The sequence below is a fragment of the Ursus arctos genome, unplaced genomic scaffold, assembly GCF_023065955.2.
Source record: "Ursus arctos isolate Adak ecotype North America unplaced genomic scaffold, UrsArc2.0 scaffold_14, whole genome shotgun sequence".
NCBI classification, from domain to species: Eukaryota; Metazoa; Chordata; class Mammalia; order Carnivora; family Ursidae; genus Ursus; species Ursus arctos.
In genome coordinates this window covers 39,075,814-39,101,973 of record NW_026622808.1, presented here as the reverse complement: position 1 = coordinate 39,101,973, position 26,160 = coordinate 39,075,814, and the positions used below count along the sequence as shown (strand labels likewise).

At 44.4% G+C, this 26,160-nt stretch overlaps 1 protein-coding gene across 3 annotated transcripts in view; it reads left to right on the top strand.

Annotated features, from left to right (window-relative positions):
- ARHGEF3 (Rho guanine nucleotide exchange factor 3) overlaps positions 1 to 26,160 on the top strand; it is a 294,790-nt gene that overhangs the window by 73,881 nt on the left and 194,749 nt on the right. For 2 of the 3 annotated variants that reach the window (XM_026501066.4, XM_057311810.1), the window contains one exon: positions 22,152 to 22,218. In XM_026501066.4, coding sequence (XP_026356851.1) covers positions 22,152 to 22,218 — 67 coding nt within the window. Of the gene's footprint in view, positions 1 to 22,151; positions 22,219 to 26,160 lie in introns of those variants that run through there. The other variant, XM_044384936.3, reaches the window with a different exon arrangement.

The window sequence follows — 26,160 nt, the reverse complement described above, 5'->3', positions numbered from 1 at the left end:
TGTGGGGAAAAACCAGCTGTGTGAATGTCAGCATGAGTTTCCAAGACACCGATTAGATGTCTCAGTCCACAATTCTGTTTTAATGGTTATGTCTCATCTCTCCAGTTAGACAAATACCAGTGTATTTCCCTAGGAAGATAGGGAGGGATGACAGGGATTGCTCCTTGGTGACTGTGCTGGGGTGACTTACTGTTTCTGTTCATGAGATGTCTATGGGGCCAGTGTCTGTGCTACATGGTGGGGGACTTGGCTATGAGCAATGCAGTGCAGAGGGTGGGGGCAAGACCCCTGGGACCCAACTGATTTGCTTCAAAGCCCGGCAGCATTGTTGCTTCCTGGCTGTGTGACCTGGGGCGAGTTACTTGAGCTCTCTGAGCCTCAGTTTCCCCATCTGTAAAGCTGAACAATAATAGCACCAACTTTAGAGTGTCGTCATAATTAAATAGGAGAACACGTGTCAGGTTCTGGTCAGCCAGAATAATGACTAATGGTGGTGGTGGAGGTGGTCATTCCAGTGCCACCGTGGACGAACAGGAGAGCGGTGCCATATTTATAATGGCTGATGTGACAGGCCCAGACACTTCTGTGACAGACACTGTTCCAAACTCTTCTAAGTGCATTAGCTCAGCTAGATACATGATCATTCATGTGAGTGCAGGTGGGTACTGTTATCATTGTCGTTTTGCTGAGGAGGGAACTGAAGCACAGAGAGTTAAGTAACTTGCCCAAAGTCACACAGCCAGTGAGTGGTGGGTGAAGGATTTGAACCCAGGAAGGTGGCTCTAGCGTCCTTGTTCTAACCACTACACTTTACCGTCTCACTAAAATAATGAGAGCGACACAGAGCTTCCTTTGGGTCAGGAAATGCTCCAAGCACTCTCTGTAGATTGGCTCCTTTAACCCTCACAACCAGCCCTCTGAAGTGGTTGCTATTATTCTCCGCATTTTATGGATGAGGAAGTGGCTGTGCCCATCGAGAGGTAAGTGCACGGATGGAGTTCACATCCTGATTAGCTGGGTGATTTAAGACAGGGACGCGGATCTTGCTGAGCCTTGGGACTGCCGTGGGGTGACCGGGAACCGATGACAAGCACTGCGTGCAGACCTGGCCTGGAGCAGAGCTCCTCTGGAGGGTGGCTGTTGAACTGTTCGTGAGGGGACCTGGCTCCTGGACCCCGGCTCTGTTCCTTGTCTTGAGCTGCTCCTGGTAGCTGGAATGGGGCCGAAAGCTCTTTGGGAGGTGTGGCTTCTTAGGGGAAGAGGTGTTTGAAGAGATGTCCCTACCTCCAGCTAGGTCCTCTCTGGCCCCAGGGCACAGCTTGGCTCCCCTAGGGATCCTGCGTCTGGACATGAAGGGGACAGCTCTGCCTCCCCTGGAAGGCAAAGAGGCTATGAACCTGTCCCAGCCACTGGGGGACAAACCTCTCCTAGGTCTGGGTCTTGGTTTGCTTAGCTGCAAAATGGAGTGAGTGTGGGATGGAAGCATCCAATTAAAAGCACCAAATCCAGAAATCCCGTAGTTCCACGATGTAGAATAACAAGTCTTCTTGCCTGTGTTTTGCATAATGAGCATGTAGAACTTTGCATAATGAGCATGTAGAACTTTTCCGATGGCTAGCTGGTCCCTATTGTTGGCTGTTTGAGCTGAGCCTAGTTCCTCCCTCTGGAACAACACTGAAAGCTGTAACCTCGTCACTAAGCCCGTGTTTGTGGTTTATTTTGTCAGATTAATTATAGTAAAGGTGAAGTTCTGGGTCATTTTAATGTTCTTGGAAAATGCTGCCAAATTACCCTGTGGAAACGTTGTATCAGATTATACATTCACAATTGTGAGGCAAAATGTCTGTTTCTCCACATTGTTGCCCACAATGGAGTATTATCCTATAAAAATCACCAATTTAAAAGGCAAACGTACTCTTATTTAAATTTCCATTTTGCTAGTTACTAAGAAGGGTGAACACTTTTCATGTGTTTATTTATTTGGGTTTCTTCTTTTGTGAACTACCTGTGTTATTGCAAAGGATTTCAGCTTTTTTTTTTTTAAGCTGTTGCTTTTTGATTACTGAATTAACGTATGCATATCATAGAAGTTCAGACAGGGTATGAATGTGTGACATAGCAAGTGTGGGTTCCTTGGGTCAGTCCCAACTCTGAGAAATCAACACTGCCAACAGTGTGGACATTATTTTTTCAGAATTTTCTAAAAAATTTTGAATGCCATCATTTGGCCTTACAGATTTCTGAAGGTTCATACAAGGCTTCAGTATCTTTAAAAAAAAAATTTTTTTTTAAGATTTTTATTTATTTATTCGACAGAGATAGAGACAGCCAGCGAGAGAGGGAACACAAGCAGGGGGAGTGGGAGAGGAAGAAGCAGGCTCATAGCGGAGGAGCCTGACGTGGTGCTCGATCCCACAACGCCGGGATCATGCCCTGAGCCGAAGGCAGACGCTTAACCGCTGTGCCACCCAGGCACCCCAAGGCTTCAATATCTTAAAAGGTATTTTGCTCCTTGGCATTTTTTTAAAGATCTTATTTATTTATTTATTTATTTATTTATTTTATTTATTTATTTATTTATTTATTTATTTGAGAGAGAGAACACAGAGGAGAGTGAGAGACTACCCACTGAGCAAGGAGCCCCGATATGGGGCTCGATCTCAGGAACCTGAGATCATGACCTGAGCCAAAGTCAGATGCTCAACCGACTGAGCCACCCAGGTGCCCCTATTTATTTATTTTTTGAGAGAGAGAGAGCCTGCAAGTGCATGTGTGCAAGCCAGGGGAGAGGCAGAGGAAGTGGGAGAGGAGAATCCCAAGCAGTCGCCCCCCTGAGTGCAGAGCCCAACACAGGGCAGATCCCATGACCCCAGGATCACGACTGAAGCTGAAATCAGGAGTCAGACACTTAACCGACTGAGCCACCCAGGCGCTCCAGCTCCTTGGCATTTTTGTTGAATAAACTTAGTAGGCTTATTTTGATAAATCAATCTTTTTGGAGAAGCCGTGTTGCCCAGAGGGAAGAGTGCTGAATTTGGGGTTCCCACTGACCACTCTCATGTCTCCCTGGCTTAGCGGGGTGTGTGTAGACTATGCTGTCTGCTGGCTTTGTTCAGCCCTTGAGTCGGTGCCTCCGCGCTGTGGACAGAAGCACTTTTTGTTTTGAGTGTCAGGCTAGTGTATATAAAGGCAGCAGCGAGAGCATGAGGGGTCTGGTCTCCTGCTGGCACCAGCACCATTGAATTAACGACAATAGTTAATAATTGCCAGCATTTACTCTGTCTGTCCTTTACATGCTTGGCTCTACTTACATCTCACAACAGTTCTAGAAAGTGTAAAATCTAACATTATCCTTGTTTTTCATATTCTAAAACATGGGTTCCTAGAGGCCAAACCATTTGCTTTGCATCCCCAGGTAGCACGTGCCAGAGTCAGGACTTAGACAGCCCTGGCAGGTGTAGAGGCCCCTCGTGAGGTTAACTGCCCACTCCTCAGTTCTACACAGCCTCTCCATGAACCTCATCTCCCTCTCAGCCTTTATACATATTAGTCTGGTCCAAATGCAAGCAGGGGCTTGGGGAACCCCCAGCTGGTTCTCAGTCTTGTAGGTACTTGAGCAAGTTGGGAGCAGGTAAAAACGCCAGTTTCTATGGGGCTGCATCCCTGCATCAGGGCTCCGGGGAACTCAGGGAGAGCATCTTTGCCTGGACGACAATGGGCGGTTGCCATGGTGGCAGCTATGGCAACGCTGATGCAAGTACTGCCAGTTCCCTCTGGAGCCCAGCTGGTGAGCTGCCCTAGAGGATGGCTGGGGGTCGCTCTGTCCCACGCATCGGGACCATGGTTGATAGAAATATTTGATAAGTAGCACATATCTGATCAACGCGGTTAATTTTTTCCTTCTCCAGTTGGGTGGCTTTTGTGGATTAGGTGGCCAGAAAATCTTTTGGACAGTTCCGCAGGACTCAAGGGCCGAGAGCAGGCATCCAGGAATCGGGCTGTCTGGCTCTGACTTTTAGTAGCCGTGGAGCATTTCCAAGTCTAACCTCTCAGTGCTACAGCGTTCTTTTGTGATGGCCCTTAGTTTCTGGGCACCCATGAAAATTAAACGAACTAATCCACATAATAAGCACAGCACTAATAGCATTATTATTATTATTATTATTATTATTATTATTATTATTACTACTACTATTATTATTGAAATAATGATGTTACCCTGTCTTACTCAGAATATCTCTTACTCTGAGGAATTGTCTTGGTCAGAATTACTCTCTCACACCCAGGATTTTGGGGGGTGCCTTGCTGTTTGTCATAGTGATGAAATAATCTCAGTTTGAATGGTGCCCTTGGCATTACCTTTTCCTTTTTCTCCATATATGCTGACGTGGTCCCACCCCCACCACCATATTTCATGGACAGTTTGGGAATAAACATGTTTTTACGTGTGGCCCCAGTCACTGCCAAAAACAGCATTTATGGGGCTTCTAATTACCTTGGAAACTGTGGTAGGTCCTGTATCAGAAAGTCAATAAACTGCTTTAAGCGATGCTGGCTAATTTAAGAATTTTTGGTGTTTTTAACTGAGTTAGAATCAACAGAACATTTGTTAGAGGTGCCCGTTTCTGAATCCTAATTTTTAGGATTGCGATTTTCATTTTGGAGGTGTTAGGCCACCTACGTACTGATTTATTTATTAGCTGCTAATATATCATTTTATTTATTTATTTGAGAGAGAGAGAGAGAGAGCATAAGTGGGAGGGAGGGGCAAGGGGAGAGGGACAAGCAGACTCCCTGCCGAGCACGGAGCCTGACGCAGGGCTCAATCCCAGGACCCCGAGACCACGACCTGAGCTGAAGTCAGATGCTCAACTGACTGAACCACCCAGGCACCCCTGATCAATATATTATTGAATAAAGTGTGAAGACTTTCCTCTGACCTACCCTGGGTAAAAAAACCTTCGTAGAATGCCTGTTAGATAGAAACTAGGAAAGTATGGTGTCTGTAAATATAATTTTTGGGCTAAAGCTTTCCAGGATTTGAAAAACATGAATTTATCTTCTTCCTTTTTGTTTCTGATTTGTATACAGTCTGATAGAACAATTCCAAAGACTTCTCTTACTTTTCTTTTTTTTTTTAAAGATTTTATTTATTTGATAGAGAGAGAGAGAGAGAGTACAAGCAGGGGGAACGGCAGGCAGAGGGAGAAGCAGGCTCCTCGCTGAGCAAGGAGCCCAACGCAGGACTTGATCCCAGGACCCTGGGATCATGACCTGAGCCGAGGCAGACGCTTAACTGACTGAGCCACCAGGTGCCCCTCTTACTTTTCTTTTTAAGACAAAAATCGGAAAGAGAGTTCAGGGTGATTTTTAAAAAACACCTTCTAAGGGGTGCTTATTTGATTCAGATACCTTTGAAACATTAAGAAAACTCAGCCATTAAAATTTTTAAACTAAAATTACACTTTTATCAAAGTAACATGCACACAGTAAAAATATACCAGTGCATCTGCATGGATTTTTATTTGCTGATGTAGAAAAATCAACGCATAATACTAATCTCTGATCATCACTATTATTATTGTTATTTTTATTTTTTATTTTTTTAAAAGATTTTATTTATTTATTCGACAGGATAGAGACAGCCACCGAGAGAGGGAACACAAGCAGGGGGAGTGGGAGAGGAAGAAGCAGGCTCATAGCGGAGGAGCCTGATGTGGGGCTCGATCCCATAACGCCGGGATCACGCCCTGAGCCGAAGGCAGACGCTTAACCGCTGTGCCACCCAGGCGCCCCTATTATTGTTATTTTTTAAAGTCCAATTGAAAAACATAAATAAAAAAATAAAGTCCAGTTGCACTTTGTGTAAAGAGGAGCCGACCAGTAACATTGGCTCTGGGCCTAGCGCATAGTCAGCATTTCAGTTTCCATCTTTTCTCCGTTGTCACTGCTTCTGCAGTGGTTTTAACATCTGTTTCTCCGTTTTCTGGAGCCAGACCACCTGGGTTTCAATGCTGGCTCTGCCACCTACTGGCTGTGTGATTTTGGACAAGTCATCTAACCTCTCTGAGCCTCAGTGTCCTTATCTGTAAAGTGGGAATAATAAAAGTATTAACTTATAAAATTGTTTTGAGAGTTAAATGAATTAATATATATTAAGCACTTAGTGTCTTGCACATGATAAGCATTTTTTTTTAAGTAAACCCTTAAAACCATGACCTCCACAACAGAGAGATTGAGGATTCTCTTGGTCCATAAGTAAAAGGTCATCGGTGCTGGTAAGTTGCAATGACCATGACCCGATCCCACATCTGTGGAGTTGAGGGGCCAGAGGCTGTCATCAGTGGAGAGCTTCAGTTTTTCATTTCAGATAAAGGGGGAGTGCCTCTCAGTGTTGGCTCAGGGAAGGTTGGGTACGTACAAGGAGTCCTGGTTAGAAAAACACACACTCGGGAAAGAACAGGCTCTCCCCAGGCAAAACTTCAGAAAAACAACAATCTGCTGCTCCTTGATTAAAGGGTAGAAAACTAATTATCCTTTCCGGAGGGACGCGAGGCCTCTCTCTGCCGGCCTGTGACCCGGAGATGCAGGATGTGGATTTCCTTAGGATGTACAGAAGCCTTTCCCATTGAAAATGTGCCATAATTCAGATGGGTGCAGGTGGGGAGAGGGAGAATGAGCCCCTTGCTTTTAACGGTGACCCTTAAACATCTAGAAACATCCCTGCAGGTCAGCACTTTGAGAATATGAAACACCGATTTTCCTAAATTGGGTTTCCAAAAGACTGTGACAAAACATCCTTTTAAAAATATTCTCTAATTTCTGCTCATTAGACCAGCTTATAATTAGCTTGAACATTGAGATTTGGTGTTGCCAGTGAGAAGCCGTTCAATCCACCGATGATATAGATCTGAATGCCAATGAGGGGAGTAGCTGGAAAACACATTATGTCCGTCCTGAATAAATGCCAAGTAGTGTGAATTCTGGTTTCTTTAGTCATGGAAGGGAGTGAAACGTTCCATCTTGGGATGATTTGTGTATGAGTTTCCTCGCTGTCTTCCATACCATCCTCTTAGGAATGCAAAGTTCCCATTGACCTGTACTGTTTGACTGGAGATGTCAAGAATGTTCAAAAAAGTCTTGCAAATATTTATTGAGGATCTATCATGTGCCAGGTGTCCAGAGGGTGGGAATAAAACATCAAAAAGACCGATGGAGGGGGCGCTTGGGTGGCTAAGTCAGTTAAGCATCCGACTCTTAATTTCAACTCAGGTCATGATCTCAGGGTCATGAGATCAAGCCCCGCTTTGGGCTCTGTGTTCAGCGGGGAGTCCGCTTGAGATTCTCTCTTTCCCTCTCCTTCTCTCCCCCACCTCCGTGCTCACTTGCTCTCTCTCAAATAAATAAATAAATAAATAAATAAATAAATCTTTAAAAAAAAAAGCCAGATGAAGTGCTCACCCTTAGGGAGCTCACATTTTAATGACTTTAGTGGACTGGCCAGTACCTAAGATCTTTGTGAACTTAGATTTTCTACAGATGTTGTTTCTGGGTAATCTTGAAACAGGCCCGTCTCAGCTCTGTCCCCAGCTCCATTCACTTTATCTTGTCAATTCATCAGGGACCCCTGCTTTGCTGAATTCATTGAGCATTTCTCCATCCCCTACCTAATGATATAGTTGAGCACTCCCTCCCTGAAACACTTTCTTACCTGGCTTCTGGAATGCTCCTCTCCCTTGGTTCTCCCCTCACCAAAGTGGGGCTCCTCCTCAGTCTAAAGGCTGATGCCTCTTGCATATACTCTTGTATCCAGCTGCTCACTCTAATCTCCATTTGAGATGCATAGGAATACAGATGATCTGTCTGCTCTTGATTTTTGTCCCCCAGTCTGCTCCTCCCCATAGGTCTTCTCCATCTGCCAGTTGCTCAGGCTAAAATTATTAGAGCGTCTTTTACTTCTTTCTAATTTCACTAATTTCTAATTTTACTTCTTTCTAAATTCCCTCCATATCCAACCCACCGGCCAATCCTATTACCTTATCTTCAAATATGTGCATAATTGCACTACTGCTCACCACCACCACCATCTTGGTCCACATCCCTGCTGCCCCTCACCTGGGCTACTGCAGGACCTCCCTCACCACCTCCCTGCTCCTTGTCTTGCCCCTACAGTGTTCTCTCTACACAGCATTGAGAACAGTCCTTTTAAAACATAGGTCATGTTTCCTCTCTGCTCACAATCTTCCTGTGGCTTCCCATCTCATTCAGATTAAAATCCAAAACCTTGCCGGAGTCTGTAAGACCCTTACCATGTGGTTTCTGCTCCCCAAACTTCCCCAAGCCTCAGTTTCCAGCTTGAAAATGGGCGTGGTGAGACAGACTGCATAGGGTTGTTATGAGGAGTGAGTCAATAATCCCTGCACGGTGCTTTGTGTACTACCTGGCTCACACTGAGAGCTTAATAAATGTTAGCTCTAAATATTTGCTGAGGGTCTACTATGTGCCAGGCATCATTGAGGGAATACGGGATGCTGCAGAGTAAAACATAGTTCCGTTCTCTCAGAGCTTACGTGAGGAGGTGATCAATTCTATGGAGAAAAACAAAGCAGAGTAGGGAAATAGACAGATAGTAGGAGTAGCTGCTCTTTGTAGCATCTGGACTCACTGGTTTGCGATTTGCATTTGGTTTCAAGTTGGAAACTGAGGTTCGGGGAAGTTCTATAAGTTGCCAAGATCACTTGGTAGACTTGGGCGTGAACCAGGGTCTTGGAGACTGCAGAGTCCATGCTCTGACCACCTTGTGTGGCTGCTGTCTCTCTTCGGTGGGTTTACTTTGTTCTAGAAAGGTTTACGGTGGCTGTCCAACACATATAAATGTAAATGAGCAACCTGTGGCCCACCCTGGACTTGAAATATGCAAATAGGCAGGGGCATTGGTGTGTTTGTCGTGATGGGATGGTGTCTCTGAGTGTTCTGGTTTTCATTTCCTGAGGGCAGTTATGGCATGTTGTAGATATTTTCTCCTGGGTAAGGAGACAGCATGGGAACTACAGTGGGATTAAGAAGGTGAAAGTTATATGTAATCCAGAATGCATTTAAATGCCTTTGGGAAGGTGTCATGCTAGAGTCTGACCTGCCCTTGTGACCAGGGTCCCTTCCCTCTGGTGCTGTTCATTTGAACAATTCCTAGCTGAGGAACTATCTTGAATTTGAGGAACTTTTGTTCAGAAAGTGCCTATCTAGGGGTGCCTGGGTGGCTCAGTCGTTAAGTGTCTGCCTTCAGCCCAGGGCATGATCCCAGTGTTCTGGGATCGAGCCCCACATCAGGCTCCTCTGCTGGGAGCCTGCTTCGTCCTCTCCCACTCCCCCTGCTTGTGTTCCCTCTCTCGCTGGCTGTCTCTACCTCTGTCAAATAAATAAAGAAAATCTGTTAAAAAAAAAAAGTGCCTATCTAGTACCCAGCGAAGCCTGAGAGAGGGCTGGAAAAGAGGGAAAACTGAGATCCATGGCCCATGTCAGGCTTGCCTCAGGGTCCATGCACGGCCAGAGCTCAGAGGGCCCAAGGGATGGCCTCCACTGTAGAACTTGTTCTCCCTCTCTCAAGGGCGTGTGGTCGTATTCATGTTCTGTCAGTGTGTGTACAAGGGAATCCTGTTACTACCTCCATTTTACAGATGGGGAAAGTAGGGAACAGAGTAGGTAAGTCACTTGTCCTGTGTCACAGAACTAGTGAATGGCAGAGCTGGCTCCAAGCATCTGTACTCCTTTTTTTTTTTTTTTTTAAGTAGTCTCCATGTCTAGCGTGGAGCCCAGTGCAGGGCTTGAACTCACAACCCTGAGATCAAGACCTGAGCTGAGATCAAGAGTCGGACGCTTAATCGACTGAGCCACCCAGGCACCCAAGCATCTGCACTTTTAACCACTGCACCAACCGCTGCTTCGTGGCACCACGTAGGAAACGTTAACATTTACCACTGAGAGTTCTTTTTTTTTTTTTTTAAGATTTTATTTTTATTTATTTGACAAAGGTAGAGACAGCCAGCGAGAGAGGGAACGCAAGCAGGGGGAGTGGAAGAGGAAGAAGCAGGCTCCCAGCAGAGGAGCCTGATGTGGGGCTCCATCCCACAACGCCGGGATCACGCCCTGAGCCGAAGGCAGATGCTTAACCGCTGTGCCACCCAGGCGCCCCACCACTGAGAGTTCTTTTTCTGGAAGACTGCATTCATGAGAGTTGTTCTGAAGATAAAAGCCTTGCAGGGAGCTCCAGGGTGAAAGAGAAGTGCGGCAGAATGCCTCCTGAGGTGGGAGCGGAGGATGCAATAGGTGTTGCCGCAGAATCTCTGAGCACAGGGAGCCAGGGCCGGGAGTGAGAATGGCAGGAAGCGGAGAAAGCCAGAGTGTGGGAATTTTTATCATTGTTGAAGGATTCACATAAATATGTGTCTCCGAAACAGGGCATTGTAGGGCGGGTTTCTCACCAGTGCCGATAAAACTTCACATCTGTGCCGTTTTTGTCAGATCCCAGGCTGCACAATGTGCTTAAGCTCCTGGCTTTTATTTATACAAGTCCTGCTTCTGGTATAGTTAACAGTATTTTATTTTGCATTATTATTTCATGAGGATTTTTTCCCATTAGGTATATATCTTTTATTTTGCCTGAAAATTATCTTTATTCTCATTGTTTTTAAAATTTTTAAAAAAATTTTAAAGCAATGAACCATAGGGTTTTTTCCCCTTTTAAAAAAGTTTTTATTTAAATTCCAGTTAGTTAACATGCAGTGTAATACTTTTTTTTTTTTAATAATGATTTTTTATTATATTATGTTAGTCACCATACAGTACATCCCCGGTTTTCGATGTAAGGCTCGATGATTCATTAGTTGTGTATAACACCCAGTGCACCATGCAATATGTGCCCTCCTTACTACCCATCACCGGTCTATCCCATTCCCCCACCCCCCTCCCCTCTGTAGCCCTCAGTTTGTTTCTCATAGTCCATAGTCTCTCATGTTTCATTCCCCCTTCTGATTACCCCCCCTTTCTTTATCCCTTTCTTCCCCTACTGATCATTCTAGTTCCTATGTTCCATAGATGAGAGAAATCATATGATAGTTGTCTTTCTCTGCTTGACTTATTTCACTAAGCATTATCTCCTCCAGTGCCGTCCATGTTGTAGCAAATGTTGAGAACTCATTCTTTCTGATTGCTGAGTAATATTCCATTGTATATATGGACCACAACTTCTTAATCCAGTCATCTGTTGCAGGGCATCTCGGCTCCTTCCACGATTTAGCTATTGTGGACATTGCTGCTATGAACATTGGGGTGCATATGGCCCTTCTCTTCACTACGTCTGTATCTTTGGGGTAAACACCCAGTAGTGCAATGGCTGGATCATAGGGTAGCTCAATTTTTAACTTTTTAAGGGACCTCCACACTGTTTTCCAGAGTGGCTGTACCAACTTGCATTCCCACCAACAATGTAGGAGGGATCCCCTTTCTCCACATCCTCTCCAACAATTGTTGTTTCTTGCCTTGTCTATTTTTGCCATTCTAACTGGCGTAAGGTGGTATCTCAGTGTGGTTTTGATTTGAATTTCCTTGATGGCTAATGATTTTGAACATTTTTTCATGTGTCTGTTAGCCATTTGAACATACAGTGTAATACTAATTTCAGGTGAACAATGTAGTGATTGAACACTTCCATACGTCACCTGGTGTGCATCAGGACAAGTGCCTTCCTTCATCCCCATCACCTCTTTCACCCCCCACCCCCACCTCCCCTCTGGTCACCAGCAGTTTGTTATCTCTAGTTAAGAGTCTGTTTCTTGGTTTGCCTCTCTTCCCCCCACCCCACCTTTGCTCATTTGTTTTGTTTCTTAAGTTCTACATATGAGTGAAATTGTATGGTATTTGTCTGTCTCTGACTGACTTATTTCGCTTAGCGTGATGCTCTCTAACTCCACCCACGTTGTTGGAAATGGCAAGATTTCATTTTTTTTTATGGCGGACTAATATTCCATTGTGTGTGTGCGCGTGTGTATATGTATGTATGTGTATATATATGCACACATTGTGTATATATATATATGTGTATATATATACACATATATATATATATATTTGGGCTGTTCAAGTATATTCATCAGTCGATGGACACTTGGGCTGTTTCCGTAATTTGGCTATTGTAGATAATGCTGCTATAAACATCGGGGTGCGTGTATCCCTTTGAATTAGTATTTTTTATTCTTTGGGTAAAGAGACATGAAAAGATGCTCAACATCACTGATCATCAGGGAAATGCAAATCAAAACTACAATGAGATATCACTTTACTGCTGTCAGGATGGCTAAAATCAACAACACAAGAAACAACAGGTGTTGGTGAGGATGCGGAGAAAGGAGCACCCTCTTGCACTGTTGGTGGGAATGCAAACTGGTGCAGCCACTGTGGGAAAGAGTGTGGAGGTTTCTCAAAAAGCTAAAAATAGAACTACCCTGCAATCCAGCAATTGCACTACTAGGTATTTACCCAAAGAATACCCTCCCTATTAAAAAGTTGTGGTCAAACACACATCACATATTTACCATCTTACCATTTCAGGTGTACAATAATTAAGTACATACACAATGTTGTGTATCTGTCACCACTATCTAATTCCATGATGTTTTCATCACCACAAAGGAAATTGTGTACGCGTTAAACAGTCACTTCCCACGCGCTCTCTTTCCCCTAGCCCCTGGCCACTGCTAGTCTGCTTTTAGTCTCTATGAATTTGCCTCTTCTGGGTATTTCATTAAATGGAATCCTACACGATGTGCCCTTTTGTGTCTGGCTTCTTTCACTTTGCATAACATTTTCCAGGTTCTCCATGTCATAGCATGTGCAGTACTTGGTCCTTTTGAATAACATCCCATTGCAGGCATTATAACACCTTTTGCTTATCCGTTTTCATTTAGCAGTGGATGGAACTGAACACATACCTTTTTGGTGGTTACTAGAGTACCAGGTATTTTGCTACATGCTTGCTCCTGAGTCTATAAAGAGCCCTTACATATCAGTAACAAAAAAAGAACATCCCTTTTATAAATGAGTAAATGACCTGAACAAACATTTTACAAAATGCGAACTACAAATACAATCATTTCATGGGTTTAAAAAAATAATTGCAATCTCTTCTTTTTCGTTCATTCTGGAATTAGTTTGATTAGAGTAGTTCTATATTATTTAGGACCAGATTATAGACATCCCATTGTTTGGGATAATTTCCATTTGGGAAAAATTTCATTTGTTGCTCTATTCAAGTAAAGATGTGACCTGAAAATAACTTCCAGAGACAATTTTCCAGAGACTACATCCCTAAAGCCTTTGAGAAATACTTTTTTCTTCCAAATTTTTCTTTTCTTTTTTTTTTTTTAAAGATTTTATTTCTTTATTTGACAGAGACAGAGACAGCCAGCGAGAGAGGGAACACAAGCAGGGGGAGTGGGAGAGGAAGAAGTAGGCTCCCAGCGGAGCAGGGAACGTGATGTGGGGCTCGATCCCAGGACCCTGGGATCATGTCCTGAGCCGAAGGCAGACACTTAACTGAGCCACCCAGGTGCCCCATGTGTTGTTTTTCTATAACTGGGCTGTCCGGTATCTTAGACACATGCTACATACTGCTGCTGAGCACTTGAAACATGGCTAGTGCCAATTAAGATTGATGTAAGAGTAAAATACTCATTGGATTTTTAAGAATTAATTTAACAGAGAGAGAGAGAGCATGAGCGGGAGGGGGAAGGGGCAGAGGGACCGGGAGAGAGAGAATCTTCAGCAGGCTCCTTGCTCAGCCCAGAGCCAGATGCGGGGCTCGATCTCATGACCCCAAGATCATGACCTAAGCTGAAATCAAGAGTCCGACACTTAACCAAATGAGCTACCCAGGCACCCCAGCAAAAGACTCATTGGATTTTGAAGATGTGAAAAAATGTAAAATATCTCTAATATCTTTTTTCTATTACATATTGAACTGATAATAGTATCTGGATATATTGAGTTAAATAAACTATATGACTAAAACTAAACTTACCTGTTTCTGTTTACCGTTTTAATGCGACTAATAAAAAGTTTAAAATTACGTATGCAATATAATAAAAAATCATTATTAAAAAGAAAATAAATAAATAAAATTACGTATGCAGCTCGCATGATGTTGCTACTGGACAGTGCTGTTCTAGAAAACAACTGCGGAGGGATAGAAAATGGAGAAAAGAAGTCTGCATGGACACTTGCGACTTCTGTGCCTTCAGAAAGTGCCCCGTGAGCGAGGCTGCAGTGGGTCTGGACGCCTGCAGCAGCCTCCCAGCTGGTCTCTGCCTTCATTCTGGACCCCTCGGCCGTCTTCACTTCCCCCTAGCCAGTTGGGATCAAAATCGCATGTCATTCCCCACTCTGTAGCTTCCGTGGAGCCCCCTCAGCCCACGGCCAAGCCCCCAACCCAAGCCTTTAAGGTTCTGCCCTGTCCAGCTCCGGCCGCCTCTTCAGCCTCATCTCATGCCTGTCTGCCTCCTTCCCGGTCTGTCGAGGCCCTTCAGTAAACATGACCATGATTTTCATTGCACAATACATTTCCATCATAAAGATTGAAAAATACATAATGTAAAAGATGATGTCCACATCTGTGCTTCCCACCCCCCACCCTGGCTGCACACATCATCCATCACTGTCAACAGCTGGGCACATGCCCTTCCAGGGCCCTCACTCAGCGTACACATCTCATTGTGCACGTGCGTGAGCATGAGAGTGTGTGTGTGCGTGTGTGTAAACATAAATGGGTTTATGTGTTGTCCTGCTTCTTTTTCCACATACTGTATTTTATGGACTTTGCTGGTGAAGGCATTGTCTTTAATGGATGCCTCAGTATTTTACTATATGGCTGTGCCATAATTTATTCATTTGTTTATTACTGTTATTAATTATAAACTGTTTCACCCATATAGCAAAATATAGGCTATTATAACATTCATCTCTGTACCTACCATTTAGATTTAAGAAACATGATTTTGTCCTATTGGCTTCAGAATTTTTATGTGAATAGATGGGACATTACAGGTAGAGAGGAAGTCTCACGTGGGTCCCACTCCCGTCCCTTTTCCTTCTCAATCCCCAGAGAGAACCGGTCTGCTGTGGTTGATAAAACCTTTTCATCTGTAGTCTTAACTACGCATATGTGTGGCTATCAACAATAGAGTGTTATTTTGTGAGATTCTAAATAGGATTATATCATATGTCATGCATATCTCCTGCCACTTGGATGTCCTTTCTCTCTCTCTCTTTTTTTTTTTTTTTGGAGATTTTTCACTAGTATATTGTCCTACGGGGTCTTCCACTGCAAAAAATAAATAGAGCTTCATTTAAGCTATCCTTTATTGGCAGATGTTTAAGTTCTTAAGATGTTTAAGATGTTAAGTTTAGCTTCCAGTTTTTACAACATGACATCTCTCTTTTGCATCTTAACTCTTGACTCTTTTAACTTTAGCAGTCAGTTTGGCCAGTTTTGTCAATTTTGGTAATTTTTGCAAAGATCACCTTTATACCTCCTGCATTTTTTGCTTGCTTTTCCCATGGCCTGGCCTGTTGGTCCCTGTCTTATCACCTGCTTGAGTCCCTTATCTCTGTCAGGTCACAGGGAGGCCTCATTTCCTCTGGGAGGTCCTTCTGGCTCCCCAAGTGATTGAGCCCCTTTGGCACTCCCTACTACCACTCTTTTTTTTTTTTTTTAAGACTTACTATTCTCTCTCTCTCATTGTCCTTTTGTAAGTTTCACGAAAGCAGACACCAGATCTGTGTTGTTCACTAATGTAATGTAACTGTATCTCTAATGTCTGGTACTGTGTCTGCCCTATAAGGTGTTCTTTTTTTATTTTTTAAAGATTTTATTTATTTATTTGTCAGAGAGAGAGAGAGAGGGAGTGCACGAGAACACAAGCAGGGAGAACAGCAGAGGGAGAAGAAGCAGACTCCCCGCTGAGCAAGGAGCCTGATGTGGGGCTCGATCCCAGAGCGGCAGCCATGGCAGGAGTGAACAAAGCTGAGTATGGCCGTACGGACTATGGAAACATGTTACTGGGGGATGCCTTGGTGCTTTTGTTGTAACAGACGAGCCAGACTGCGGAGCTTTCTATTTGGCAAACTACCTCTTCACTGAGAGCTTCTCCACAAAGAATTGGGTCTTCACCGGGCTAACCACCTGCCAGTCCATCCTCGATCAGATATCACACACAGAACTAAGAAGCATTTACCTGAAAGAGACTGTCACTGTCTTAAGTAGTTCAAACAGAATAAAAATACCTGGCATGGGGCGTCTGGGTGGCTCAGTCAGTTGAGCGTCTGCCTCGTAATTTCGGCTCAGGTCGTGATCTCAGAGTTGTGGGATCGGGCCCCGTGTCAGGCTCCGTGCTCAGAGGGGACTGTCTTTCTCTCTCTCTCTAAAATTGAATGAAAAATTACCTGGCACAGGTGATACCATATTCTGCACTAATCTTTCTTATAAAATGTAGCTTTTTGGCTTTCTTAGTAATGCTACAATTGTCTCCATGGAAAGGGAGAAGTAAAACAAAAGAAATAAAAGGAACGTTTTGTTAGCATGCTGCCCTGAGTTGAGAATTAAGACATTAAAATATTTAAAACATAACGCAACATGCTGGCAAAGGTGGTACTCTTTGGAAGGGAAATAGAGTGGGGGACAGAAAATTAGGGAATGGAGGGGATCACTTTTCATGGTTACATTGTGTTCATATTTGTGGTCATGTTGTTGTCTAATACAAATATGGCAGGTTGAAGCCTTTGTTTTGTTTTACTTCTATTTTATCCAACGTGTAAGAATTAGTGCGAATTTCGCTGGCTGTCCAACATGAGCCTTACCGATGATAATGATAAGTAACATTCCTTCTTACTGTGTTAAAGAAGGAGTCTTCAGGATGCTCCTCCTTACGATGAATTGTAAGAGGTCAGTAGTAACCTAACACTACGTCACAATGCCCACATCATTCACCGCACCGCATCTGATCAAATAGGCATTTTATCATCTCACAGCATCGTAAGAGGAAGGGCGATACAGTACAATAAGGTATTTGAGAGAGGCCACATTCACATAACTTTTATTACTATATATAGTGTTACAATTCTTTTTTGGGGGAGTGGAGGGGGGAGAGGGAGAGAGAGAATCTTAAGCAGGCTCCATGCTGGGTGTGGCTGTCGTGTGGCTCAAGCCCATGACCTTGAGATCATGACCTGAGCTGAAATCAAAAGTCGTTCACTCAACCGATGGAACCATCCAGGGTTCCTCTGTTATAATTCTATCTTACTAGGCATTATTGTTGTCATCCCCTTACTCATTCATAAATTAAACTTAATTATAAGTGCGTACGTATAGGAGAAAACATAGCATGTATGGGGTTCAGTCATATCCATTGGTTCAGGGAGTCTTGAAATGTACCCTAAGAAAATTGAGCTACCCTATGATCCAGCAATTGCACTACTGGGTATTTACCCCAAAGATACAGACGTAGTGAAGAGAAGGGCCATATGCACCCCAATGTTCATAGCAGCATTGTCCACAATAGCTAAATCGTGGAAGGAGCCGAGATGCCCTGCAACAGATGACTGGATTAAGAAGATGTGGTCCATATATACAATGGAATATTACTCAGCCATAAAAAAGAACAATTTTTCAACATTTGCTGCAACATGGACGGGACTAGAGGAGATAATGCTAAGCGAAATAAGTCAAGCAGAGAAAGACAATTATATGGTTTCACTCATTTATGGAACATGAGAAGTAGGAAGATTGTTAGGAGAAGAAAGGGAAGAAGAAAGGGAGGGTAAACAGAAGAGGGAAGGAACCATGAGAGACTATAGACTCTGGGAAACAAACCAAGGGCTTCGGTGGGGGGGAGGGGGATGGGATAGGCTGGTGATGGGTATTAAGGAGGGCACGTATTGCATGGTGCACTGGGTGTTATATGCAAGTAATAAATCATGGAACTTAAAAAAATAAATTTAATAAAAAAAAATAATAAAGCTCTGCATACAATGTGGAGCTAGAACTCACAACCCCAAGATCAAGAGTCACCGACTGAGCCAGCCAGGTGCCCCTGAACATACCTTTCGTGCAGAAGGGGGCTACTGTAAAAGCTAATTTGAGCATCCATGAGTGCCAGATTCTCTGCCATTTTATATAGTATATTAATGCTTCAATTTTGTGAAGAGAGATTATTATCCCCATTTTACAGACAAGAAAATGGAGGCTCAGAGGGAGTAGAGAGTAGGTAGCCTGGTTGAAGTCCTGCAGCAAGAAAGGGAGGGAGCTGGGGCGCCTGGGTGGCTCAGTCATTAAGCATCTGCCTTTGGCCCAGGGCGTGATCCCAGGGTCCTGGGATCGAGCCCTGCATCGTCTCCCTGCTCCACTGGGAGCCTGGTTCTTCCTCTCCCACTCCCTCTGCTTGTGTTCCCTCTCTCACTGGCTGTGTCTCTCTCTGTCAAATAAATAAATAAATAAAATCTTAAAAAAAAAAAAAAAGACGGAGCCACTTTCGGAGCCCCAAGTGGGTCCTACCCCAGGCACTAGGCTCTTAGCCCCACACAGTGCATGGGCCGCGGAAGCTTCTGAAACCCATACTCTTAGGAGCTGCTCTGGAAATGGTCACTAATGCTCTTCCCAAGGGGTGGGAACAAGTTGTATTTGTTTTCCTGTGGTGGGAAATACATTCTGTTGCTAACCCTGACGCCTGGTGCTACTGTGTGAGTCCAGCCACACACACACCTGAATTTGCGATCATTCCCTAAATGCATCTTTGCTCCTCCCGTGGGCATTTCTCCATGTCTACCATAAGCTCTCTGGAGGGGGGAATGTTTATAACTCTTCTTCCCAACCTTCCCTATGGTTGTAACCTCCTTCCAGGCAGGAAGTGCTCCCTGCTGTCACAGTGGCTTCCCTCCTGCTGCAGGCCCACCCCTGGCTGCCCATGGATTCCTCCACAGAGGTGGAGCGTTACTGTTCCGCGTTGTCCTCCTGACATCTGCAGGACAGGCTGTGCTGCTTAACCATGCATGCGTGGGCGGGGTGTGGGTGCAAGCAGGGGCAGAGAAGGGGCAGACTCCCCGCTGAGCAGAGAGCCCAACACAGGCCCCCATCCCAGGACCCTGAGATTATAACCTGAGCCAGGTTATAAGTCAGGTACTTAACCGACTGAGCCACCCAGGGGCCCCTCCTGAAGCTGTCCTTTAAAGCCACCTGGGTGCTAGTGTTTGGCTGGGGAGAAGGAGGTTACTAGTAGGAGACTCTTATGATGCCAGAGTAGACTGTTAAAGGGGTTCCAGCTAATGTGATTGATCTGGAAGCCTGGCTGGTGATGTTCTACAAGGGCTGGGGGGAGCCTGTACTTAGGAACAGTCCTTCTTTTGGTAGGTTTCCTGGCAATTTCCCCAGTGGAGAAGGGTGTGTCCAAATTGCCTGAGAGTGCCCTGAATTGACAGATTTGCTTTGATCCTTTTTCTTTGCCTATGAAGTTTCTTATTGTGAGGCCCTGCTAAGCTGGTACCTTCCCACAAGGAACCCCCAGGCCATATTCTTCCAAAAGCATGCTATACCCTGTTTGGTGGGGCTTCTCTCTGTATGAGAGGGGCTACGTCCTCTGAATCTGGAGTCAGACACAAGTGGTTATGAATCCTACCTTGGCCACCTACCAGCTATGTGACTTTTGGCATGTGGCTTAACCTCTCTGAGTCCCAGTTTATCTCATCTGTAAAATGGGGGTAATGATAATATCCCCCATTATACCGTAATATTATATGAAAATATGTTATGATACAAAGTTATACTATTTATTTAAAAGTATATAATGCCGGGGCGCCTGGCTGGCTCAGTTGGTAGAGCATGTGACTCTTGATCTTGAGGTCAAGCCCCGCATTGGGTGTAGAGCTTACTTTAAATAAATAAAAGTATTTTAAAAAATATATATTGCCATTATAATGTGTTATGTATTATAAGTTTGTACATATATATTTCTATATAAAATATTCTATAGCACCATTATAACACTCCCCGTATTTCATGTACTAACAATATACTGTAACATAATAACCTATCTTACTGTGAGACTTCGATTATGTAGGCAAAGTGTTTAACACAGTCCCTGGCACACCATGTAACTTAATTGCTGTTAATTATTGTGATCATAGTTTTCTGTGGACCGCAAGATATAAAACAGGGGCCCATTTACTCACTGTGTTCTGCTTGCTGTACGTTGTTGCTTTGGAAGCAGTGAAGCTCATCAAATAATTAGGAAAGCAAAGCCCAATTATAACCCAGGAGAGGAGGGAACCGTATCCAGGGAGATGTTTTGTTAAACTCGTAAGTTTTTTTCTCGCAAGGGGGAAAGGCTTTTTAAGAAGAACTTAGACCAACATGTTACTTAATAGAGAAGTATTAAATCTAAATAACAACCCACGTGTTCTGTTTGTCTTGAGATATTATTATTAGCCTGGGTTTTTATTGTTGTACGTGTGGGTGGGGAGGAATTTGAGGCAGAAGTGGGGCTGGATATAAAGACACAGCTTTTGGTGAGTTGTCCCAGCTTTTCTGTGTCAGTCCTGTGCCCCTGGTCGAAGGCTGTTCTTGGAGCCAGAATTCTGTGTCGGTCCTGTGCCCCTGGTCGAAGGCTGTTGTTGGAGCCAGAATTTGGGAGGAGGGGAAGGGGCTCTGCACTGACATCTTTGAGAACTTAGCAGTGATGGAACTGGATTTAGAACCCCCATCCCATCTTGACTATACACTGGGTATCGTTCCTCCCATTTTGCACACAGGCGGTTTGAAAGCCCAAGAGAGAAAGTCTCAAGGTCAGGGTCACACAGCTAATAAAATGCCATGGGATCTGAGATCAGACAACTGAGACCAGAATCCTGATTTCACCTGTGTGCTGATAGCTGGCACTTAACATCCTTAGGTCTCTGTTTTCTTATCTGCTGAATGGGTACAGTGACAAACCCTGGCTTGCTTTGTGAGTCAGTGAGACTAACTCTGTGAAGTTTTAGCTTGCGCTGTTTTAAGGACTCAATACCTGTTAGCTGCTGCATTTTGCTTATTCATCTCTTTCCTGTGGGAGAGCCAATTAAGATTTTTACTCGAGCCTGCCTCAAGCCTGTGCAGCGGTCACTTCTGTCTGGCATTACTGCTCATTATGGCGGGGAAGTCAAAGTACAGGTGTGGCTATCATGTGAAAAACCGACAACTTAGTACCTCCTTGGTACATCGGTGACTAAAACCTCAGGGAAAGTCCAAGATGGACCTTTCTCAGGGATGCTTTTCAGTGAGGTGGTACTTGGAGCAAACATGAGATTTGAATTTCCATATTGACAGACTCCAACAGTTTTGGGAGGAGTAATTTATTACTCCATGGAAACATTGTAGAAGGTGTCCTTGGAGGTCTGTTGGAAGCTACAAACTTGGATTCACTCTCCAGGACAGAAATAAGGTGTTGCTGGTGTGTCTGGAGCTGCCCAGCCACACTGCTGCTGCTTTCCTTCGCCCTTCCGTGTACCCCCGTCTGGTGCTGACCCCGTCGGAGCCTGCCTCTGTCTCCTGTAAGGATACTGATGCACGTGGACACATTGATCGGTGAGGGAACCGGTTCTGGCTGGCGAGGCAGCGGCTCCGTGTCCTGTGGACCGTCCCTCTAAAAAGTCTGGAGCTCAGGTGTGGCCTCCACCAGGGAGAGTTCCAGGCTCGGCTGAAGCTGTAAACACCAGCTGATGATGTCCGTTTGGGAATTGCTTGTGTGTGAGCAACAAAGATCAAGATCGGGAGCTTGGTCTGGCTCCTTGATTGCAACCAGGTTGAATTTTAGATTCGATTTGATTTTTTAAGGGTCGGGGCTTGACTATTTCCAAGGGACTCTGGAGCTCTGGTCCTGGGGGGCTGGGAAGGAGTTCGGAGTGCATTTGGTTGTGAAGGACTGCGGGGCTGTAGAAGAGGCCAGCTGCCTCATCGGCCTGGGCCGTTTCTCCAGGCATCTCTCTTTCTGATAAACGACGTCTGAAGTTGGTGATTTCCTCTGAGCATCCAACCCATGAGTGACGAACACACTGTCTTGTCTTTTCTCCTCTTCTAGGCCTAGGCGGCAGCGGCAGAACAACTTCCCCATGTTCCCCTCCCCTAAAGCCTGGAATTTCAGAGGGGTAAGTGTTTTCCCGGGCGTGGTCCCCACTGTTCTACACCCTATTCTGGCTGCTCCAGAGACAGTGCTGTTGGGGTTGGCTCTACTAATCGGGCTTCACCCAAAAAAGCTGTGTTTCAGCACTTGGAGAAATCATGTTTGTATCAGCGGTTGTGGCTTAATTAAAAACGTTAAGTGGCTCAATTAAGTGCCTGCTGATGTCCGTTTGCCTGATAGGTCTTGGGCTCCTGGAAGCATCTGGTGAAGAAGCCAAGTCAGGGTTGAGGAGGGGGAGGCATTATACCTGTTTTCTGGGGGACCTGGAGGGATGGGTGCACAACGAAGAAAAAAGAAATCGGAAATGTACCATCTGTTAATATATAGATTTATGATTTCACGGGGAGCTTTGTTTTCCAGAAGGAGAAGTCTGGAAGCTCTAAACAGATTTTTAAGGGGAATCATAAAATCTCCCAATCATAAAGCTGTAGACCCGTGGAATTATAGTCAGATCTAACCTCCTCTTGATGCAAAGTTCTCTTCCTTAACATAATAATATTAATAGTAATAATAATAATAGTGTATAGAAGCCCTGCCGTGTGCGAAAATGAGTTCTAGCTCTGACCTTAAGAAAAAGACCCATGTGTGTGTAAAGAATGCTCAGAGCTCAGTTTTACCACCTGGCCTTTGCCTGAGCTGTTTCTTTTGCCTAGAACACAGCCCCTCTGTCCAGCACTGCACTCCTACACACACTGCAACTGGCCCACCCACTTCATCCCTTAGGTCTAAGCCTTGACATCACCTCCTGTGGGAAAGCTGTCTGAGCTCAGGCACCACCTGTGGACCCCTGCACTTTCTTCTCATTGTTGGGATGAGATAGTTGGTGCCTACGGAAATGTCATATTAGAAGCTCCAAGCATCAGATCTGTAGAGACCTTGTCATTCTCTCTTGTTCACTGCTGTATCCCTGGGCTTAGCACCTACGTACTTAATGACTTTGTTGAATGAAGAAACAAATCTTTCACATCCATCAGACGCAAAGTCCACTTCAGGCTGTGTTTCGAGCTCACGTCTTTGGTCTTTTCAGCACTGTTTTTTCTAGTGAGTTCACTGAGTTCCCCTTTAGTCTCCTACGTAGAGCTTAGTCATTTTCCCCAAGTGTGTTATTAAAAATAAATATAGATCACGGCTCTATTTCCAGTAAGTTTACAATATGCTTTTCACTGAGTACAAAGTGAAACGTGTTGACCTCTTAAATAGACGTGCATGTCTTACCGAATGTAAGTCATGTGTCTCCTAAGCTGTTTATGGTTTTGTGGATAAGATCCCCTTCCTCCAGGTGTCTTCAGTTGGATGATCATAACCATTAGGTGGAAAAAACCTTGTGTGGTCAAATAAACTTGGGGCACACTGAGAGCACCTAATTAAATATGTTCACCGCTGCGGGACTTCTCAGAGCCTTTGATGTGTTGCTATGCTTGGAGACTACATTAAGGTGAGTTGATGGCGTTGGTGGCATTTCCCAAAGTCATTGCTCATAAATTCTGGTTGACAAGATAGTTTGTACACACTTTGGAATAGTTGACATTTATTGTCGATTTTGAACTGTAGAGAAATTAGACCTTCTATGAGCAAATTGGTCTTTGTTGGAAGATATTTATTTTCTCTCTGTCTCTGGCCTCCCCTCAGGGTACCCTTCCTTCTGATTCAGCAGTGGTCACTAGCCAACTCTTGGGGTACATTGGGGTGACCAACTACCCAAGTTTACCAACCATTGTCCTGGTTTTAGCACTGGAAGTCCCAGGCAAACTGGGACAATTGATTACCATACTTATGGCCATAAGACCTTTTCAGCTGTTTTCCCTTGAAAAATGTTTTGTGAATTTTTGAGCACAACTCTGTCTTATAGAAATTGCTACTCAAAGGAACCTGTTAGATATACACTTGGTTAAAGTGACCCTTTGATAGCTTCATCCCTGCATGGTAACATTTGAAATTAGGGAATAGTTAAAATCGTTGGAGTAAGTAGAGTCAGTTAGGCGGTTAGGTCAGCTGTGGTGTTTATTTTGGTCCCTTGTCCGTGCTTTGATTTCTCCTGGCCCATGGGGCGTATTGGTAAAGTTAGACAAACTGACCTCAGGATATGCAAGAGGGAGATGGTCTGAGGCTTGATCAATTGCCACATTGGCCAAATTGATCTCTTTCTGTGTTGGAGCATAATCCTCCCTGACATAGAGAGGGTAGGAGGGAACGCTACCAAGTGGAAACACCCTTACTCCCAGCCAGGCCATGCTTTGTAACCATCATTATGGTAATTGGAACTGAAGAACACGAGGGACCCAGAATGCCAGGATGAAGACTTTTGAGGCATTATTAGCTGATACGTTTTCTGTAATGAAATGTGACTCCCAGGCCTGTTAGACTGAGCTGTGCATGCTGTCCTAGGGCAGGGCATGCTTTTTGTGAATGCTTTATTTTCTTCTTTATTGAGAAAGGAAGGTTTTAGAATCTGTGCTAGTAAATTTCCCGTATTTATATATGTGGCAGAGGAAATCGTTACAAGTATTCATAATTCCATTCCTCTTTGGCTTGTAAAGAATAAAGATCCTGTGTTAGTTCACTATATTCTAGGCATTGGTGGATTTTGGGGTTGGTGTGGGGAGAAGTGGTGGGAGAAGATGGATGGTAAAAGGCGAGAGGACAAGGAACCACATTACTCTAGATGAGAAGCCAAGAGGGACACATGTGAGGGTTCAGAAGGGAGCTGGAGCATGAAGGGAGGAGAGGGAGTGGTTGGCATCTTAATAAGGAGTCTGGAAAAAGAGAGAGATGTTTCAAAATAATTTTAAGGAAAGTCTTTCTGAGTGAGTTGTATTGTAACCCCCTCATTGTCTTCCCTGGAAACATTCACTGCAGATCTGCATTACTCCTCAGGGCATTAGTAGTAGGCTTTGTGGTTTTCCTTTTTTGGGGGGCTGCAGTTTTTGGCTGTAGTGAGGTTCAGGAAGAGCTGGTGACCCTTGGATGACACTCTGTCTACCTACCAAGTGATTTAGCCTTTTATAGGAGTTGTCCTTATTAAGTGCTGTTTGGGTCTCTTGATTCCCACTCTTGTCTAAGCAGACAGAGGCCCTTGGTGTTACCAACCCTCCTGACTCCCCCACCTTCCTGAACAAGACGTGGGGTCGTGCCCGTCTCTCACCAGACCCACGGGTGCTGCATATACGCTCATGGAAAGAAGCCAAGAGGAGGTTTTGGTTGGGGTAGTTACAGTGGGAACATCATGAGTAAAACCAGAACAGAATGACAGGAATAAGAAGGTGGGACCCTGTAGTACTGTTACTAAGTGCTTCCGTCAGGTGCTTACTGCACATCTGGTCCCCATCTGGTTGAGGCAGTGCTGAGCTCAGAATATCCTTCCTTGTTCAAATATTTGCTACAGCTCCTCCGGTTAGCTGAGAGAGAGAGAGAGACTGACTCAGGGAGGAAACTCACTCTAGAAGTGTGGAAATCTCAGGAGCGCAACTCCTACCACTGCCTATTAGTTAACTAGGAAGTACTTAGCAAGACCTGCTCCATACCAGGCATCGATTAGGTGTTAGAACTGACGTTTCCATTAAATAGCAAACAAATTTTTCATGGCTATTGCTTGTCTTGTCTCTTTCTCCAGTGCCTGGTCTTCATTCTTGCCTAGGCCATTTGGGAAGAAATTTCTAGACTCGAAGCTTTGGAAGAAACTTTGGACATTGTAGCCCCAACCTTTTAATTTTCAGATGTGGAAAACAAGGCCTAATGTATTAGGACTCTTGATTGCAAATAATAGAAACTCAATTAAAACTAGCTCAAGTGGAAAGGGAGATTGATTGGCTCATGTGACTGAGGGACATGGAGGTGGGTAGGCTTCAGGTGCAACAGTATCCAGGGATACTCCCTTTCAGCTTTGTTACTTTTGGGGTATTGGTCGTAT